General features: G+C 39.6%; 2 protein-coding genes across 4 annotated transcripts in view; one reads left to right on the top strand and one right to left on the bottom strand.

Moving 5' to 3' along the window:
* LG01H21orf91 (linkage group 01 C21orf91 homolog) overlaps nt 1–5597 on the top strand; it is a 29294-nt gene extending 23697 nt beyond the window's left edge. For 2 of the 3 annotated variants that reach the window (XM_019732052.2, XM_019732051.2), the window contains exon 5: nt 325–5597. In XM_019732052.2, the coding sequence (XP_019587611.2) occupies nt 325–491 (167 nt within the window). In that variant the 3' untranslated portion in view covers nt 492–5597. The remainder of the gene's footprint in view (nt 1–324) is intronic. The other variant, XM_074326564.1, reaches the window with a different exon arrangement.
* The window catches only part of CHODL (chondrolectin), a 431404-nt gene that overhangs the window by 329845 nt on the left and 81077 nt on the right, over nt 1–20482 (bottom strand). The window lies entirely within an intron of this gene.

Raw genomic sequence — 20482 nt, forward strand, 5'->3', positions numbered from 1 at the left:
AAATCAGACATTACTGACTTAATCTGTTTATATTTCACATTGAGAAAAGTGTCTCAGACATAACTGCCATTTCTGCAGCACTTCTGTAGAGTCGTTGCTTATGACTATTCAGTTTCACTTGATGGAGAAGAGGAATTCCGAATTCCAGTTGGCAGTGCAAAGTGGTCAGCATCCTAGGATGCTCAAAACACAGCTCTTGCCTTGGTGTCAAATCACTGTCATTGCATGCATGCAGCCAGTGCATTCAGTTAGGTACTTGAAATATAACCCACAGGATTAGCTTTCTGTGTACTAAAAACGGAACTACCTTTTAAATCTTTACAGAAGTTTTTGAAGAGTTAACACACCAGGTGCAAGAAAAAGATTCTTTGGCCTCAGAGCTCCATGTCCGCCACGTTGCCATCGAACAGCTTCATAAGAACTATTCCAAGTTACCTTGTCTGCAAGTGGGGCGGACAGGTGTGAAGTCGCACCTACCCATAAACAACTGAACTCAGCTGGCACCCACTGCCCAGGCCCTGCCACGGACTGACAGCTCTGCTCTGCCTAGCATGCAGGCTCTGAAGAAGTTGAAGAAAGTTATGGTCCATTTTTTCATGGTCATTAAATTTGTAAAGCTTAAAGGCAGTATTAACATCTTTGTCAAATACAGTGGATCATTACACTCTACTCTTCTAGGGTTAATCATTTTGGTTTATTTTGGGAATCTTTCCCCGTAATTACTAAATGGCCCTCCCTAATTACCACATGTGACTACTTAAATATACTGTTACAGCGTGATTTTATTAAACGTGGTTTAATGTAATTCAACTTTCAAAACAATAGAAGGTTAACAAACTCCTTAGATTAGTCTGAACTACTAAAGATAAATTTTAAGAGGGAAATGGAATTCATATTGCCTCTTATTTATTATGAGCAATATTTTAATATGAAAATTTTATATATAAATGCTATTTTAGGTACCTTTCCATTCTCTTTATAAATGTCTATTTGAATGGCTCTCTGTGTTATATTTACACTTTCATGTGTAAATATGTTACCCATATTTCACATCACTGCATTTTATTCTCTTAATACACTGTTTTTACAACTTTGTTTTCCAAAGATAAATGTATTTTGGAGTAGAAATCTATCTAGTTGAATTGTTTGACTTCTAATAACTCTTACGAAAGAAGAATTAATAACTTTTTAAAGCAAATACACAAGAAAATAAAATATTTTTTTCTAACGAGCAGTTCTGAGTTCATTCAGGAAAAAAACGCTAATCTAGCTTTTGTATGTCAACTTATCGCCATAGAAGTAAAAGCCTCTTCTACTTCATGATTACTTTCATTCTAATGACTTTGATGTGTTAGAATTTGGACAGAGTAAGTCAAGCCTCATTTCCAAGTTCAATGTAATATCTGCCTTCAAATTGTGCTATGAAGTAATTGTCCCATCTTTGAAAAAAATTAAAATTATTTTGTGTGCCTCTGGATAAAGCTTCAAGAATCCTTTAACTGTCCAAATTCTGTTATCAACATCAGAAAGCTTTGTGAGGTATTTTTCTAAACTAGAATCGAAAGGGCAAGAGAAGACTGCTTGACACAGAAAAACAAAACTAATTCAAAAAAAGCTCGTTTTGAAAAGGATATTCATATAAGTTGTGACATTTCCAAAGAGTTCTGAATAGGTTGTCTCAAGCAGCTAGATAAGTTTTTAATAATGTAATATATAGTAAAAGCTTTAACCAATGCAGAATTAAAATGGGCTCTAAATTGTTTTCAACTGGTGCTTAGAATGTATTTATAACAAGATCCTTTGCTTGAAAGAACCTACAGAAAAGCCCCATACCTTGGCAGCTTCATACAAAAAGAAGGAATGACTTCTGCTGTAAATTTGGCAGCCTGCCCTGGCTTGGGTCCGATTTTCGTCTTGAACACAAATAGTATTTGACTAAGCAAAGAAACACCTCAAACTAATAGGAAACAACTTTTTGTAATGCTAAGATGTATTAAATTTGCCTGAGAGTATTACTTGATATCTCATTGACTTTTGTTGTTTTGTTTTGAAGTATGACGTAATTGTTTTTTTTGGAGAGAGCTTTTGAAAGATGATTTCAATTTCTCTTGATTCTTTGAGTCATCCAAAATGAATTTAAAATTCAGGGCGTTGGGAGGCATTGCCTTAGTTTTTGATAAGCTTTAAATTGTATGTGTGCAATATCAAAATCTCTGTAAATTTACAAGTTGAATAAAGACACTTCCAGATGATGCTAGTATCTTAGGGCCGACCGTGTTTCCCTGAAAATAAGACCCAGCTGGACAATCAGCTCTAATGCGTCTTTTGGAGCAAAAATTAATGTAAGACCCAGTCTCGGTCTTATATTAAATTTTGCTCCAAAAGACGCATTAGAGCTGATTGTCCAGCTGGGTCTTATTTTCAGGAAAACATGGTAGTTGTTGTGGTCACATTTTCAAAGTTGACTTTACTCTCTTTGGGCATAATTCATGAAGAATGTCACCATCCAGTGGCTTGCACACCTTGTGCTTCTGTTTGGATCACTTCACGACAGCTATAAATTTTGGGAGGTGTTGCATTTGGTATCAGTAGTAGCATATTTCCAGAAGGTGAGCCATATGGTGCAGCCCTGAACACAACAGCGTTACCCAAAGAAAGTATTTTCTTATTTCTTAAAGAATTTCTGGCAAACATGTAGCTTTACTAATGAGTCTGGAACAGCTGGATGGGATTGTGCATGTACCAAGGTCTTAATCGGGGACTCTGATTTATTCCATGTAGATACTTAAGCTCTTCAAAGGAAAGGTGCTCCTAAAAAATACCCACGGTGCTGGCACTCACACTCATACTTTATTTGGATAAATATTCTAGTAAAATAAATTTTTGTTGGAAGTATTTTGCACAGCAGTTTATCCAAATATTTGATAAACTTATTTTGTATTCCAGTGTTAGTTTTCTTGATTGAATATGCAATTATTGTACATACTAAAATAAGGATGAGGGACAGAGTTGAGGTCCATGTTGAGAGAATATGAAATGCCACCAATATTGGTTACCGTACTTGGCTATTCTGTACCGTTGTTAGCACTTTTTGCAGAAGTTTAGAAGAAAATCTCATATATACCTTCAGTTATGAAACAAGAGAGACTGCTAATTAGCCATTTCAAATATTTTCAGAGCTTATATGATTAAGCGAAGTGAAATAAAACTAATGTTCACATTCGATTTCTTAATTTGGCAAGTTGAATTTAGTTTAAAAAAATCAGTTTGAAGTCAAAAGTGATTTTGACCACACAAGATTGTTCTTTTTAAAGAGTAAAGTTTTCAAATCCATTTGGCCTTTTATCATCCTTTAAGCCTAGTATTTAATATCCTAATTTGTTTTGTTTTTTTTAAAGGCATGCACTCAAGACACCAATAATGGATGATGAAGGCAGCAGAATAATGTTTTGTCCTATTATGTAGTTTGTAGTTTCTTATGTATAATGTTGGGGCAAAGAAATGTTCTTTTTCAAATTATATGCTCATTTCACCACAAAGTGCCCATTTTTATATGCATTTGAGGATTATTTTTTAAATAGCAAGCTCATGTTGGAAAGTGATTTCAGAAATATAGTCAAAATATATTGTATTTTGTTGTTGGCATCTTGACAGGCATCTAGAGATTTCTCAGGTTTCTCATTTTACCATATTCTTTACCACTGAAAATAGTTTAAAGTGCTTTCTTTTTTTTTTTGTTTATATAATATTTTTACCTTGGTGTTTATACGCTTCAGTCTTGTCAGCCAATTTTTGCTAGTTTTTTTAATTAGTTTTTTTGGATCTACTTGTGTGTGAATGTTTGCCAGTTTGGGAAGAAGTCTGTATTATTAATGTAAAATGTAATACAAAATGTACATGCTCTGAAATTAAGCAGGAACTTCTAAAAAATAAATTATTTGTGTTCAGGTTAGTGACCCTAAAATTAGGTTATGACATGAAAACTTTTAAATGGTACAGAGTCAGGTTCTTGTGTTATTAATATTTTTTTCTGATTTATGCCAGTTTACTGATACTATTGCTTATTCTAAAGATATTTGAGTATTTTTAAGTACTTACCAAAAAGTTTAGTACTCAACAAAACTCTTTAAATATCTTTCATTCAGATGTGGCTGTAAAGCACAGATAATTGATTTCATTTCAATGTTTAATTGCATTTTTGACTTTAGGTTGGTGAAAATCATTGAGGAAATTTGTGGTAAAAATCAGTACTACCGTGTTTCCCCGGAAATAAGACCTAGCCGGACCATCAGCTCTCATGCATCTTTTGGAGCAAAAATTAATATAAGACCCGGTCTTATATCAATTTTTGCTCCAAAAGATGCATTGCATGAGAGCTGATGGTCCAGCTAGGTTTTATCTTCGGGGAAACATGGTATGAGAAAAAACTCAACAGGTTACTTTTGCCAAATTAAGTTTTATGGTGTTAAGGTGGGAGAGAGTATTTACTTGAATAACAAGGTAATAGGGCTCTGGCACCAGTGTGGGTATCTCGGAGGGAGGAGGGCTTTATAATACAGCGTTTGGAAGGAAAAACAAGGTTCTGTCTTGCATCTCCGTATTTTCATTCACTTCATCCTTTCCTAACCGCCCTTGTTAAAATGTAGTCTTAACGTTGGAAACAATTTGGTCACGTTGCTGTGAACCACGTTACAGCAAGTCTCTAGCATAAAGATGTTTTTAGCATCTAGTTTGTAACACACGCTTCTATTCTTTTTAGTTTAAGAGTCCAGATTACTAATGCATTTTAGTAATCTTGAACAGTCACAATTTTAAGATTACCAGGCAAATCATGGAGATGAGAATTGGCCTCCATCCTCCCCCGGCCCCCCAAAAGTGTTAGTTGAACCTCCTCACCCACACGTAAAGCAAAGGGAATTTTAGTAAATGTGTTTATTTCTTTCAAACATGTAGAATGTTGATTTCCAGTCTACTACCTCCAAAAGAGACAGTTGAGAAAGTTTAGTAGTTCTGTTAAAGCCATTCCTACTTTTACAATTTGTGTGTTAACCTTGCTTTAAATCTGAGTAGCTTATACTATGGTCATTGAACATCATCTCTCTTTGCTGTTAGGAATTTATTTTACAAAATTGTGCTAAGACATTTGGAAAAAGAAAATGCAGTGGTGAAAAACAAGACAGTTTCAAAAGTTTAGACATTACTTGGCTGTTACACTTTTAAAACTGCAATAACTTACATATTTGTATTCTGCTTTGGAACTGTAATTACATATACTTGTCTACTATTTTTAATTTTACAATAAAATAAATATTTTGTTATCTGTTAGTTTCAGTGGATATTTTTAATAGAACTTTTTTTTTTAATGGTTGACCTATATGAATGGTTTTCTTTTGCAGGCTTAAGTTTATACTTCGAATTGTTATCTAATGATTTCTATCTTAATTTCTTGTGAGAATTCTTTCTTTGAAACTTAAGTGAATATTCTCTCTGTCCCAGGAATCCAGAAGCAGGCAGTAAGATTCCTGTGATTTACTGGATGTCTATGTAACTTTTTAAATTGGATTGTACTTTACATATAATAAATATATAGATTTTAAGTATGTTTGTTTTAACAAATATATTACAACTAACCATCACCACTTAGTGCCCCTTTCCAATCTCCTCACTCCCCATTTCCCTTCTAACCACTGTTCTGATCTGTCACTGTAATTTGCATGAGCCTGCTCTATAACTTTATATATAAACGTTATCATGCAGTATGTGCTCATTTGCCTCGCTTGTTTCACTCAACTGGAAGCTTTGAAATTCATAATTAACATAAGGATCAGAAGTTTGTCCCTGCCCCCCTTTTTTCCTTTGCTGACTAGTATTCTATTGTATGAATACATTGTAATTTGGAATATTAAAAACAGAAATATAAAAATAACATCACTTGTGATTAGCATTATGAATCTGAATATTTATGAAATTACCATTTTTCCCAAATGGTTTTTAACACAATTTACATTTTGTGGTAAAAAAATTTAAACTAGGGAAAAAAGACAGTCATACAAAAGGTCAGAGACAGATTACAAAATAAGGAATGTTTGAGAATTGAGACATTTAATAGGGTGCTAAGAGACCCTTAATCAGTCTAAAGATCTCCTCACAAGTCTTAACAGCCTAAATCAGACCCCTCTGTTTTCCAGAAGAGGTAATGATGGCCAGGAGAGTGGTTTGGTGAAAGTATTGGCAAGAGGACCACACCACAAATGAAGTCCTGTTTAAAATACTTTGTGACGTTAAGGAAAATTGGTCTCTCTTCTAAGCTTGAGTTCACTCAGCTAGAGCAAACAACCGGTAAAATGTAGGCGTACCTCTGTATTATTGCTTTTGTTCCCGCCTGCTTTCCAAGGCTTGGGAATTTTCAAACTATTTGTAAAATGATTTGCTCTTCCTCATTTTCAAATGTCAGTATAGGACCTGGAATTCTTTGCAGGTGTCTTAGAGACGGGCAAGTCGGTGTGTATGGGACAGTAGGAGGGAGAGCTGCAGGCACAACAACGCCCTTTTTTATATAACACGTATTAGTATTCTAAGCTATTTGTAAAAAGTTGTTCAAAGGTTTACTTTTAGAATCTGATCTAGATGCTGTCTTAGATCCCTTTATCTTGAAAAATTCCACATGATTTCAAGTTTACATCAGTGGTTTCTCTTTTCTTTTTCTTTTTTTTTTGGTGGTGGTGCTGCTCTGCGTCAGAATCCTAGTCCAGTGCTCAGATGGCACAGACCACCTTCACCTGTAGAAGCAAAAATTTACCTCAACCTCCCTTGCATCTGGGGTACCCCTCCTTGACTGGTGACGCAAAGAAACTGAGTAGGAGAAGATCCATGTTGAGAGCAGCTGTGCCTGGCTACGAACAGAGGCAACACCTGGTATCCTATAGCCAGTGGGGGCTCCTGGCATCTGGCATTGAGTAGCCATCACTCTGTGAATTTGGCCATGAACCTAGTAGTTCATTAATTGCCTTCATTCCTGCCTGGTTTCCAAGAGTTCTGGGCAATCTCTGCCTATTGAAAGAATTGCGTTTTAGCCTGTCGACTAGTGGCTTTCTCTAACCTGCAACGGAGAACTCTGACACCTCACACCATCCACTGGGTCCAGGTCCGTGTTCAGTGCTCTCCTACTTGAAGATCTTACAAAACTGGCTTCTAAAAGTGAACTGCTGGGAGCCGTGTATCTAAACAATCCCTCAGGACCACATGGGCTGCCTGTTGGGCCAGCTGAAATTGATGGAAAGACTCGGAAAAGAAATTAAACCCTTTGGTAATGAAAATGTCAATTTTCCTGTTAAAAGTGTTCATTATTCACAGGAGGGTGACGAGCGCTTTCCACTGTCCGCCACTAATTACTGAAAGTACTAGCGGTGTGTATCTACCAGGATGATGGAGGAGGCAGCCTGATAGGAACAGTGATGGTTGTAACTACCGTGTTTCCCCAAAAGGAAGACCTAACCGGAAAATAAGCCCTAGCATGATTTTTCAGAAGGACATCACCTGAACATAAGCCCTAATGCGTCTTTTGGAGCAAAACAATATATGACCCGGTCTTGTTTTCAGGGAAACGGGGAAAAGCTCTGGACTGGCCTGTGTTCTCCCTGGTAATGCTCAATCACTCCCAGCCCAGGAAGCGTCTGTCAAATGAATGAGACACATCAGAGGCGGCATCAGAATGACATGTTCTCTAAGTGTAACTCAGTAGCTACTCCAAAAAGTGCCTCAGACCTTCATCCAGTGGCTGAATACTACACATTATCTCCACATGCCCCATTCTCCACATCGCTTACTTCAGGCCTTTGCTAACTTGCACTTGTTCTGTCTCCATTTCTCCTCCAAACCAGTGGCTCTCTGACTTGGAGTTTCATAAAACATACATCAGTGGGCCACGTCCCCAGAGTTTCTAAATTAATAGGTCAGAGGTGAGACCCAAGAATTTGTCTAACGAGTCCCCAGGTGATGCTGATGCCGCAAGTCCACATAGCACATTGCAAACCACTGCTCCAAACCATCCAGTGCCCCAGCATTTACTTCCCAAAAGATGTGACAATGCTACCATCTCCTTAAAGACTTTTTTAGGTTGCCATTGCCTAGAGGGTAAAATCAGTCCTCACAGCTCGGCATTAAGAGCCTTCACCATTTGGCTCCCACCTACTTTCTATGTTAATTCGTTCATCAAATTGTGATTTTATTATGGTCCAGGAACTCTAACAAGGCCTATAGGCTTTGGGCCGAAGAGAGAAAAAAAGCCTTCAAGACTTTGTCAACTGAAAAGGATTCTGCCAAGAGAGTAAATAAATAAGGACTGAAACTTGTCCATTGGATTTTGTAACTAGGAATTCAGTGAGAACAGTCTGAATGGACCTATGGAAGCAAAAATAAATCACAATGAATTGAAAGTGTAGGTAGGGAGGTAGATAGTGAATTTGGGGTATGATCTCTAAAAAGTGTAACCATAAAGTGCAGTTGAAATCAGAGAGGATGTGTTTCCAAGGTTATTTACTTTTTTTAAGTTGGAAGGTATCTGAACGTGAATAAATGCTAAGAGGACCGAAAAGCTAAACAAGGAAAGGTAGAAATGATCAAAGGAGTAACGTACTAAAGAGAAGGAACAGGCCAGCACATGTAGAATTTGTTTTTGAAGAGGCTTAGGACCGCCTCAGACCTTGACACTGGAGAGGAGGTAAAACTGTAGACAAATGTACCTGAGGGCGATTGATTGGAGAGTCAGCTGACAAAGGCCCTACCTGGCGGCTTCCGTTTTCTATGAGCAGGAAGAAGACGATGAGGTCACAGGCTCGAGGGAAGTGGTGAAGTGCTCGAGAGCTGCTTCCTGAGAAACAAGGGACGTCTTGGCTACAACAGGAAGGGTTACTGGACTGTTTAGAAGAGGTGGACTCTCTCGGTGGTAAACACACAATGTGATACCGTGTTTCCCTGAAAATAAGACTGGGTCTTATATTCATTTTTGCTGCAAAAGATATATTAGGGCTTATGTTCAGGGGATGTCATCCTGAAAAATACTAGGGCTTATTTTACGGTTAGGTCTTTTTTTTTTGGTGAAACACGGTATATAGACAATGTTTTACAGAATTGTACACTTGAAACCTATGTAATTTAACTAACCATTGTCACCCCAATAAACTTTGATTTAAAAAAAAAAAAAAAAAAAGGAGAGGTGGACATTGAGGCCCATGACGCACCGCTGGCTGAATTTCTCTGAATTTGCATTCAGATTTTGTTGCTGTAAATATACACAGAGAAGGATTTTTGCAATTGGAGTAAACTAAACTGAGAGCACTACTGGAAACAGATTAGAATCTGAAACTTAGATAAATTTGTGGCTCGAAAAGAAAATTCACAAAACCTTACCCAGTAAATGAAATCAAGTGTGTGTCTGGGGGTGGGGGTGGGGGGGCGAGGGGACTGAGAAATTTGAAAAGCTACTGCAAATATCATGTGGGGGAAAAAAAATGAATTCTGTAGTTTAACTTAAGCAATAATTTTCAAGCAAGTATTTTCTTTGTCCCCTCAGGAATTGGCTCTACAGCAAAAGCAAACTAAGACTCTTTTGCAGGCCAAGCCCTTATAGGTTAGTTGGTATCAAGCTTCAGCGGAGAGAAGTGGGGAAGTATCTGGCCTAGATAAAAGGAGGTTTACAGAGGCCTCCTCTCCATTCCTGGGCACTGCTTTGCCTCTTTTAGCTTCTCTTATCATCTGAAAAAAGTTGAATTGACCTTGGTGATCTTTAGGGGAATTCCAGCTCTAACACTCTATAAGGATAATGAATTCTAAGAAACCTGCGATGGAAAATCTCCCCAGCCCCTGCATGAACAGCAGAGTTGAGCTGAAGGGACCTAAAGGAAATGTGATTTCATTTAAGAAGAAACTGTGAGGGGCTTTTACAGCAGGCTATTTCTAAGACCATCTGTGACCACAGAAAAGACAACAGAATCAACCTGGCTCATAAACAGCTGAACAATTCTTTACGTACTGTTTGCAGAGAGAAAAAAGGACTATAAGCCTTGACACCTTATTCCTCTCCCACATTCTTCTATCAGGGAAAAGTATTTGGGGAGAATTTTCTTTTAGGAGTAACAGTGAGATGGTTCTCCATTACAATCAGAAGTTGGGTCTCCTACAGGACAGCTCCTACCTACTGGCTCAGACATTTCCACCTGTCCTGGAAGATGAAAACTGTAAGGGCAGTGTGGAAAGCTGTTTATTAAAGCATGATTTATTCAATAAGTAGAACCGTCCTTTACTCTGATGTTCTATGTTTCCTATTATGGGAGCAGAAAATTGTTCTTTCTTTCCTGAAGTGATAACAGTAGATAAATTTTCATTTTTGTTTAATGTTTAGTTTTGAGGCTTTACTTGGTGAAAATTAAAACATAATCTTATGATCTCATGTTGGTGTATCGGGGTTCTCCAGAGAAACAAAGAAACAAAACCAATAGGGGGTGTGTGTGTGTGTGTGTGTGTGTGTGTGTGTGTGTAGACATACCGGGGGTGCCAAAAAAATGTATACAAGTGGACACTTTGGTCAACGTTGCTCAAGCAGTAGTTCTCCATAATCAGAAGTGTCTGGACTCTAATGGTAACCACTTTGAGCACCTCTTGTAATTGCAGAAGTCAAACGTGACTTGTATTCAGCTTTTGTTATCGGTATATATTGAGTATTACAATTTTAATACAGTTTTCCTTTCTTAAAATGTGTATACATTTTTTGGCACCCTCTGTATATATGAATATATATATATATATATATATATATATATATATATATATATATATATATATATATATATATATATATGAGAGAGATTGGTTTATTATTTTAGGGACTTGGCTCACACAATTGTGGGGGCTAGCAAGTCTAAAATTTGCAGAACAGGCTGGCAGCCTGGCAATTCTGGCAAGAGTTGATGTTGCAGTCTTGATTCCAAAAGCAGTCTGGAGGCAAAATGCCCTCCTCTACAGGAAACCTTTATCTCTTCTCTTAAGGCCTCCAACTGATTAAATGAGTCCCACCCACATTATGGTGGGTAATATACTTTATTAAAATGTACTGATTTCAATGTTAGTCACATTTAAATGGGTGTTTGACCAAACAACTTGACACCATCGCCTAGCCCAGTTGACATATAAAATTAAACATTACAGTTGATCTCTATTTTTCCTTTTATTTTCATACTCCATGAATTTGTTAGGTCTGGAAACCGTGGGTCTCGCATTGCCCCATCCACACAGCTTCCTCTAAGCAGCCGTCCCCAAAACCCTCAGCTCAGGTCTTCATGATCTCCAGAGAAGGAAACGCTCTCAAGAGGCTCTTACACTATTCTGAATTTGTCCATGTGTTCTAAGAGGGCTGAGAGGAACAACCGTTCATTATTTTTTTCATAATCCTTTGTGTAATAGACAGTTACCTAATTATCCTTTTTTCTCTTAATCTGGTGTTGGTCTTCAATTATATGAAGACTGAGTTTTATACAAAACAGAAAAGATATATACAGTGCCGAGTAAATTCAATACCCAATAATTTTAGAAAATATATGGAAGGTTGTTAAAATATTGAATGTTTGGTCTGTCCCTTAGTCTTGCTTTCTCCTACCTCCCTCCCACAAATAACTCTTCAGAGAGTTCTTTTGCATCAGAGAAAGATGCCACTCCTTCTCAACCACTACCAGCCCAAAGCACAGTCTTGAAACCAATGTGCATAGTCCTGGGTGGCAGAAGAGCTTGAGAGCCCCACGGAGGTAACTGTAAATAACTGAGACCACAAAGCCAACATCTGGGCCCCCTGCAAAGTTTCTCGCTACTGTTGCTGTCACATTGCTTCTCACAGCAGCACCAGAAAAATGTGGGGCCCGTGCACTGCCACTGCCCTACAGCGAGAATAGGGGTGCTTCTGTCACGTAACAGAGAAGAAAGCGCAGGGGGAGTTGAGTTAGTGACCTGCAAAACCACATTGCCTGTGTGAACAAAGTACAATCCAATAGACATTCACACCCTACAGGGCTACACTGCTTTCTTCCAAGTATGGATGGAATTTCTGTCCCAGATTGACGTAGATTGGTGTCTTCTCAGAGGACAAAGTGAAGCCACATGTGAGACATATAAATATCCTAGGAAACCACTAAATGTGTGGGGCTAAAGGGGCCTCTGAGAGTCTCAGAGCTTTGATTTGCTTTGCTTTATTTTAGGAAAGCCTTTTCTCAAACATAAAAAGTCCTTCAAGAACAATTAAGATGTAATAAAGATGAAAGTAGAGCTGTTCCTACTCTAAATGAAAGACGATGGAGCTTGTTTAAGCAAAGCCCCCTCCCTTCACATCCCTCTCAGTAACTATCCCCCCAGTTCCCTGAAACTGAGACAGGAAAGTCATAGGCAATTAGGGACAGGACCGCGGTGGCGGGCACCAAGGCCCCGACAGTCTCAGAGTGAGATGGGAAAATCATGGGCAGTCAGGGTCGGGAGGCCTCAAGGCCAAAGAGAACAGCAGCTGGCAGAGAAAAATAAAATGTGGAAAAGAGAATTAGACGGGAGGGGTTACCGCATCAGACTGCCGAGTCAGCCGAGATACCAGCCCAGGTGCACGAGGGGTCGGGGGTGGAGCCCACCTGGCTCCTGGTAAACAAGTTCAAGATTATAGATTCAAGGGCATATAGTCTCCAGCTCAGTTTAGCCTGCGGGGTATTCCACGCGGATCCCCCCTCTCCGAGATCTCCTGGAGGAGAGCTGTACTCATATTTTTCGCTTCTGAAATAAAACTATATACTGCTTCAATTTACCTCTCCCGATCCACATTCTTATTCTTCGGTGCGTGAGGACACAAACCCCAGGCACCAGACATCAGAAATCCTCTTACCAAAACTGCCACCATGAGTCCGGAAGCAACTGAGTGACCTAAGGACGTTGGGTATCTACAAAGTGTGTGTCATGCAGGGTCTCTGGTCCCACTCCCCACACAAGAACGCAGGATATGGTGAGGCCAAAAAGGAACACCCACAGAACCATAGATATGGGAGTCAAACCACTATAGTCTCTCTGGCGGCTGGGTTGGAGACACAGGAAGCAGGAGCCACATGATCCGCAATACGCCAACTGCTGCTCTGCCAACCAACCCCCTAGCTTAGCATGGCAGTTATATCAGTGGCTAATGGCTAACCAGTAACAGCTGATGGCCAACTAGTCACAGCTGATGGCCATCTACTACCCGAACCAGCACCTTTCCAAGTGAGGCCGAGAGCCTAGAAACTGCTCTCTGGGCCTCTCTCCCCACAGTGTGATTTAGAAACTGCTGATCTAGTGTTACTCCCTTAAATGGACTAAATCGCTTAAGAGACTTCCAAACATTCTGCAGACCTTGTTAGCCGCAGAGGCAAGGAGCAAACCCCAAGTCTCCTGATTCCATTTCCAGAGCTCCCATGATACGATACCACCTCCATCTGGGCTCTGAGTTTTTATTTCTATCACATAAGATCTTCTAATAGAATTGCAGGCTATCTCCACACTGATGGACCGCAGACACAGCCAGGAGAAGAAAACACAGGGGAAAGAAAAGGCAGGGCAGGTCTTCCCTGCTAAGTAAAACAAGGTTTGGTCCAAACCAGGACAAGACACCAGCGAGTGTCTTAGATTCCTCATTCTGGAAGGCAACCAGGTAGGCTTGGAGAACAGCTCCAATCAGAACTGAAACACAGCAAGTGTCTTTCTTACATCAAAAAGCCAGTTTCAGAAAATTCATTCCTAGGAACTGTCAAAGCTTATGAGTGCCCATTGCTACTACCCAGAAAAACAGGAAAACACGTACCCTGCTGATCCTGTTTCTTCAAAACAGAGGTGCTAAAATCCATATATTTACTATAGTCATGTTCAAGAGACTATGCACCGTGTGGGTGAGATTTCCTGTCAGCAGAAGGAAATGGCAACTGCATGTAAAAAGCTCCAAATGTCTCATATTACATTATGTCGTGTTGTTATGTTATGTTGTTATATTATCTCTTTTGCAGAAATGACATATTGCTGTACCACACGCTAGAACTCATGAAGAGGAGGCTCATGTTACTGGACCAACAAAGAAACTCATTAGGAAGCCAAATTCCAATACCTAAGTGAATCTGAAATGAAAACCTAGTGAGATACAAAGAAACTTCAGAACAAGATGGGAAACTTTTAGCTAAGTAACCCTCTTCCTACTCATTACCTCTAACGAGGCTCATTAGAAGTAAAAGGAGGACCTAGCCAATTACCTACCTATTGCTTGGCTTCCTGTTGTGCTAATAGACAGGAAGAGAAATAGAAACTGCAGCCAAGCAAGCACTGGTGTCTGAGTGCAGTCTGCAGGTTGGCCACAGGTCTGCTGCGTCCTTCTGATCAGTCAACTTCAGTCAAATCTCCTTACTGGAGATGCTAGGAGATTCTCTAAGAAAAGGAAAACAAAGTTGTGTTGCCTCTTCCCCTTTCCTTCTGGAACAATTCAGTCCAAGACCTGTTAGGTAGGTGTCCACAGGGGTGTGGGGGGTGGAGCTGCGGGTGTGAGTGTTAGAGCTGGAGCAGGCAGGGGTGGGGCTGGCGCAGGCTGTCAGACTGCCAGAGGGATAAGGAAGGCGCCCGCAGGGCCATGGGGAGGGATGAGGGCCCGGGTGTGGGGTGTCAGAGCCTCAGAAGAGGCATCTTTGGGGGAAGAGGACAATGGAAAATTAGTTACATACACAGAGATTGATCAAATAAGTAAATCTATGAAGGATAATGGAAGTCTGTCTTCTCATTCCTGAAGGAGTTAGAAATTGGAAAGGGAGAAAACTAGAATGAACTCTGTAGGGTTGACTGGAATTGAAGATAATGGGGTGAACCAATGACCCTCAAGATAGATGATAGACAGACAGATAGGCAGATCCATGAACATTAAATGCACATGTAAATGTGGCTATTTGTGCTTGTTCAGAGCGGGTCTGGGAGAATGACCCCAGACAAAAGCAGTGAGTATCCCCTAAAACCCTAATTTGGTTTTTTTCTTAACTTTTATTTATTTTAAGTGTGTTTTTCCAGGACCCATCAGCTCCAAGTCAAGTAGTTGTTTCAATCTAGTTGCGGAGGGCGCAGCTCACAGTGGCCCATGTGGGGATTGAACCAGCAACCTTGTTGTTAAGAGCACCTGGCTCTAACCAACTGAGCTAACCCGCCCCTCCCAAAACCCCAATTTAAATTTCTACTGTAAAAAAAAAAAGAAAAAAAAAGAAATAAACAAAGCTAAGAGAATCACTTAAAATAGAGTCAGGAGACCCTTAGGGAAGTTGGGCCTGTGCACATCTTGTGCCTCGGTGCTCAGAGCTGCTATTAAGTTGCTAGCCTGTGGCTAAACTTGGCTAAGGCTGAGCCATAAACATCCTGGAACCACAGCTGCTCCATGCACATATATGGACTTTATTTCCTCCTTGTAGTTTTCACTTCTGTCATTTGCATATAGGAATTAACTAATCCCTGTTAACCTAAATCATTAGTCCTTCATTTGCATGAGAGAATTACACTTTTTTTTTTCCTTTATAAACTCTCCCTTGTTCTCTCCAGCGACCAGTTTGAATTGCTATCCCAATCTGTGTTTCTGGGATGCGAATTCTTTAAGATCCCAAATAATCTTGTTTCACAGCCTCAGATCTTGATTGGGTTACAAACTATTCTCCACTAAATCAGGGCCCCTTCTGGGAAACGATTAACTTTAGGGAGGGGGGAAGGAAAGAACATGAGTGTTTTTTGTCCCAAAAAATACGAAAGTGCTGAAAAAATACAAAAGTGCTCAAAAAATTATGTGGGCATGTCAAAATGGAACACAGACCATGTTGAAGGGGTTCCATTGGCCAAATTGAACAAAGTGTAACTATCAAAATGATTAGTGAATCAGTTGAGTAAAATAGGAAACTGTCCATACTGATATTTAAAAATGAATAAATTGAGTTTGTCATGAGAGATGGATAGGAGAGTTACATAATCTCAAAATACCTACCCCTAAATAATTGTTCTTTACAAAGGGGAAAAGAAAAACTAAGGTTCCACCTTAACCAAGTGATCAAAGTGGTGCTGGGGAGAGAGGGTGAGGTGAAAAGAGGCATAAGATTGCTATTTTGCATAAGAAAACACAATTTGATTTTTTTAAATGACATAAAGGTATAACTGATAAAAATATTAAATTGGAAAAAAATTAACAATTCTTGTCTGTTATTCTTAGGTCTTATTCACTGAAAGCTAGAAAATAAACCAACAAATATCACTTAAGACTATTCTGTGATAACATAGTACTTGAAACCAAAAAATAAATGAAAAGGTTTTTACAAAGGGGGGAAAAAAATCACATAATGTCTCTCAACAGGAATCCCGATCCCTTAGAATTCCAAATGTTACTAATTTGAAAGAACCCATTCTAAAGTTAGTGAATACTGTTACTAGTTGTTCAAGATAATCAAATGTTATCTAACATTTGTAGAGTCTTCGTGAAGGGCAGGCATTGTTCTTAGTGTATTATCACATTTAACTTCCACAATTTCTCTGTGAGGAAGGTACAATTATTATCCCCATTCTACAGATGAGGAAACTGAGGTACAGAGACTTTAAGAACCTAGCCCCATGACACATCACAGTTAGAGGCAAGAGCTCAGTAGTTTAACTCCTGTGCCTGTGTGTTTAATCATTACACTGACAATTTTAATCTGTAAGTCTAACCCTGAGTTTTATTCCTCCTCACATTTAATCAGTCATCTAATATCTATTCATGTTGTCCCTCCAGACATCTCTAGGAACCATCTCTGCTAGTGTGACTAACTATCTCAACTTTCATTCTAACCCTCCTATTAAGGAACCTTCCAATTCCTCTCTGCCATGCACTGAATGTTTGTGTCCCCTCAAAATTCTTATGTTGAAACCCCTACCCCGCAATGTAATATTAGGAAGTGGGGCCTTTGAGAGGTAATTACGTTTAGATGAGGTCATGAAAATGACTCTGATGGGATCAGTGTCCTTATAAGAAGAGGAAGAGAGGCCAAAGCCCAGGTGCTCTCCCCTCACTCCCTCCTCCTTCTCCCTCTTCCCCCTACCCACCCCCTCTGCCTTGTGAGGACAAAAGCAGCAAGGTAGAAATCTGCAGGCCAGGAAGACAGCTTTCATGGAATTCACCAGCACTTGATCTGGGACTTCCCAGCCTCCAGAACTGTGAGAAATAAATGTCTGTTGTTTAAGCCGCCCCGTCTGTGGTATTTGTTACGGCAGCGCAAGCTGACTAATACGCTCTCTATGTCCAGATTCTCCCCATACTGACCATATTCCAGGCTATCTCCAAAGGAAGCTTTCAAAGACACACTGATCCATGCCATACTCCTACTGAAAAATATGTGATGACGTGCAGCCTGATGCAGGGGGTTCAAACCTTCACATCTGTCAGGAGTGGACTCAAACCTCAGTATCATTGGACCCAGTTATTTTACTATCTTTCTCACTACGCTTTTCTATGCAAGGTTCCCTCCAGCCAATTCCCTAAACATATCCTATATGGCCCCTTCTCTCTGCCTCTATATATGTTCTCTGGCTTTTTCTGGAATGCCCTGCCCCCCCTTCTCTCTCCAGAAAATTCCTCTTTACCTTGTAAGACCCACTCTAAGTGTCCAATCTTCTGAAAGATTTCTCCAAATTTCTGTGCTCCCAGAACGTTTTCCTGATAGCTTTATTTGGGAAAGCATTTATTTAAGGTCAGTCTCAGCCAAAAACTGAAAATGCCCCAAAGGCAAGGACAGTATCTCCTCATTTTTTTGTGTCTTTACCCCTTACATATGGACTGGTAGTTAGTAGAAGCTCATTAAAAAGAATGTTGAGGGGATAAATTGAACCTATAAATACACTCTTTCCAAATTTGGATAGCCATTAACTTTGGCTGGAGTAGTAGATCATTTTAACAAATAGAGGATTATTTTAGAGATAATCTTGCTTATCTAATTTCCTAACATTGTATTTTCCCTGCAGCTCCACATCCCAATTCACTGATCAACTATCACACCTAAGATAGGTTGTCATTACAGCTGCAGTGAGTCACTTGCCTGGGGAAAAGTACATGTCACACATTTACATTTTGGCCTTAAGGTAAAAGCACTTCTTTGTTTTCAGAACAGAGCAGAAGTCAGTGATGAAAATCTAGTGTCATTTATAAAAATGTGCACTTATAACAAAGGTGTGCTCCGGGTCTTGCACTGGTATTTGTGACCATTCCCACTACTGACTGATGAGGTGATAAAGTCCCACCAGCTGGACTTGTGCACACAGCCTCTCACAAGCTATTCAGCCAAGATGTTTCCTTTGAGATTTTCAGCTGCAAACTATATCACTAGTGACCTTAAAACTTCCACTGGAAGAAGAGGCCTAACATTTGTAGGAAAGGTCCCTCTGGGGCAGGATGGTAAGAGTGATGGCTAAGTAGAGAACACGTAGGAGGCACCTACAATAGTCTGGAGAGCCTTCCTCAATGGAAAGAGACATTTCTTTGAAGTACCCTGCTGTGCCGTTACAACGTAACGAAGGTTCAGTGGACCACAATCCCAAATATGGCGGTGGCCCCATAAAATGACAGTGAAGCTGAAGAATTCCTATCCAGTGATGGGGTCGCTGTTGTAATGTCACAGTGCAACACATTACTGACACGTTTGTGCTGCTGCCGGTGCAAACACACCTACTGCACTGCCGGTCAGATAAAGCACAGCACCTGCAATTATGTACAGGATATAACATTTCATAACGATAATAAACAACTATGTTACTTGTTTATGTGGTTCTTCTTATAGTTTTTAGCATTATTTTAGAGTGTACTCTTTCTACTTACGAAAAAAATTTGCTGTAAAAGAGTATGCCATGTTACACTGGTAGCAGACTCCTACATTTTGTGTTGACCACGTCTCTTGAATGCATCATTTTCTCTTTTGCTTGATTTAATATCATGTTGTTTTGCACAGTAACATGCTGTACAGGCTTGTAGCCTGGGAGCAGTGGGCAATACTACATAGCCTGGGTGTGCAGTAGGCTACACCATTGAGGTTTGAGTAAGTACATTCTATGATGTTTGTCTATGATGAAATCCCCTGACAACATGTTTCTCAGAACACATCCCTGCCATTAAGAGGTGCACGACTGTATGTGAAGTATAGACTGCCACATTAGACACGTGTGTGTACACACACACACACACACACACACACACACTTACAGTTTCTGTGTTTACCAGCATAATGCAGCATATTTGAACCTACAGATTAGGTTCTTTTCTGGGTAGCAATAGTATAAAAGAAAGAACACTAGACTAAAAGTCAGAATATCTGACCCAAGAAACTTGCAATAAATGATAATAGGAAATAAAAATTTGGACAACAATCACCAGGTGCCACGAGTTGTTCTAATGACTTACATATATTAAATGAGTTAGTCCTCATAACAAACCTAAGAGGTGGGTACTGTTACTTTAAAGATGGCAAGCTGAGGGACACCGAGAGTGAGTTGACCACATCATCGCTTGTTAAGAGGTGGAGCTGGGATTTGAGACCAGGCATCGTGGCTAACAGAGTTGGAGCTTTTAGCCACTAGCTCCAACATTTAATTCTAATATCTGTTTACAAAATGCACTGCTCTTGTCAGCTCTTAGGACTTTTCCCATTTGTTTGGGTTTTTAAGCATCATGGGATTTGCCCTTCGACCAGCCCTCCTGCTTAAGAGCAACTGTATGAAAGGAGAAATTATACATTCAGATAGTGATGTGATGTTAATTAAATGGACCAGATCATACATGAGCTTTTAGTTTGAAAAGGAGGAGACAACTAATAAAAGATGCTGTTTCTTCAGCCATCATTCAAATGCCTATTCATAAACCTATCCTTAGGTCATAAAAACACACATTTTGTAACAGACACATAAACAGACATCTCCTAGAATTCAATGACTCTACACTCCATCACCTTCTGCATCCCTTCAATGCCAATGAAATGAAAAATGCTTCTCTTAAAAAACAGACAGTAAAAACCATGTCTAAATCACTGTTGACTTAACCCCTCTGGTACCCAAGAGTGTTTTCTCTTTGGAAAAGCTCTGGAAGCACTATTGAACTCAATCATAACTCTTGCAGTATTGTATTACTTTACACTAACAAGCAACACAATTAAATGTTCAGAAATTAAACCAAGTGAGAGAGAGTGTGCTGGATGAGACAGGCTCCCAGAAGCCTTGCGGTGTTTGGGTCTAGAAACCTGATCTCAGCAAAAACGTCTGGTAAACTCAATTTGCCTTATAATTTCACACCTCCACTTCCACCAATATTAAACTTCAGGATTTCATTTCTTTACCCAGAGTGGAAACGGATCCGTTTATATCTGTTTCTCAGCCTGCACGTTTTATGGGGGCAGTGAACAAGAGTATATTATGT

This window comes from Rhinolophus sinicus, linkage group LG01, assembly GCF_036562045.2.
Source record: "Rhinolophus sinicus isolate RSC01 linkage group LG01, ASM3656204v1, whole genome shotgun sequence".
In the NCBI taxonomy this organism is placed as follows: domain Eukaryota; kingdom Metazoa; phylum Chordata; class Mammalia; order Chiroptera; family Rhinolophidae; genus Rhinolophus; species Rhinolophus sinicus.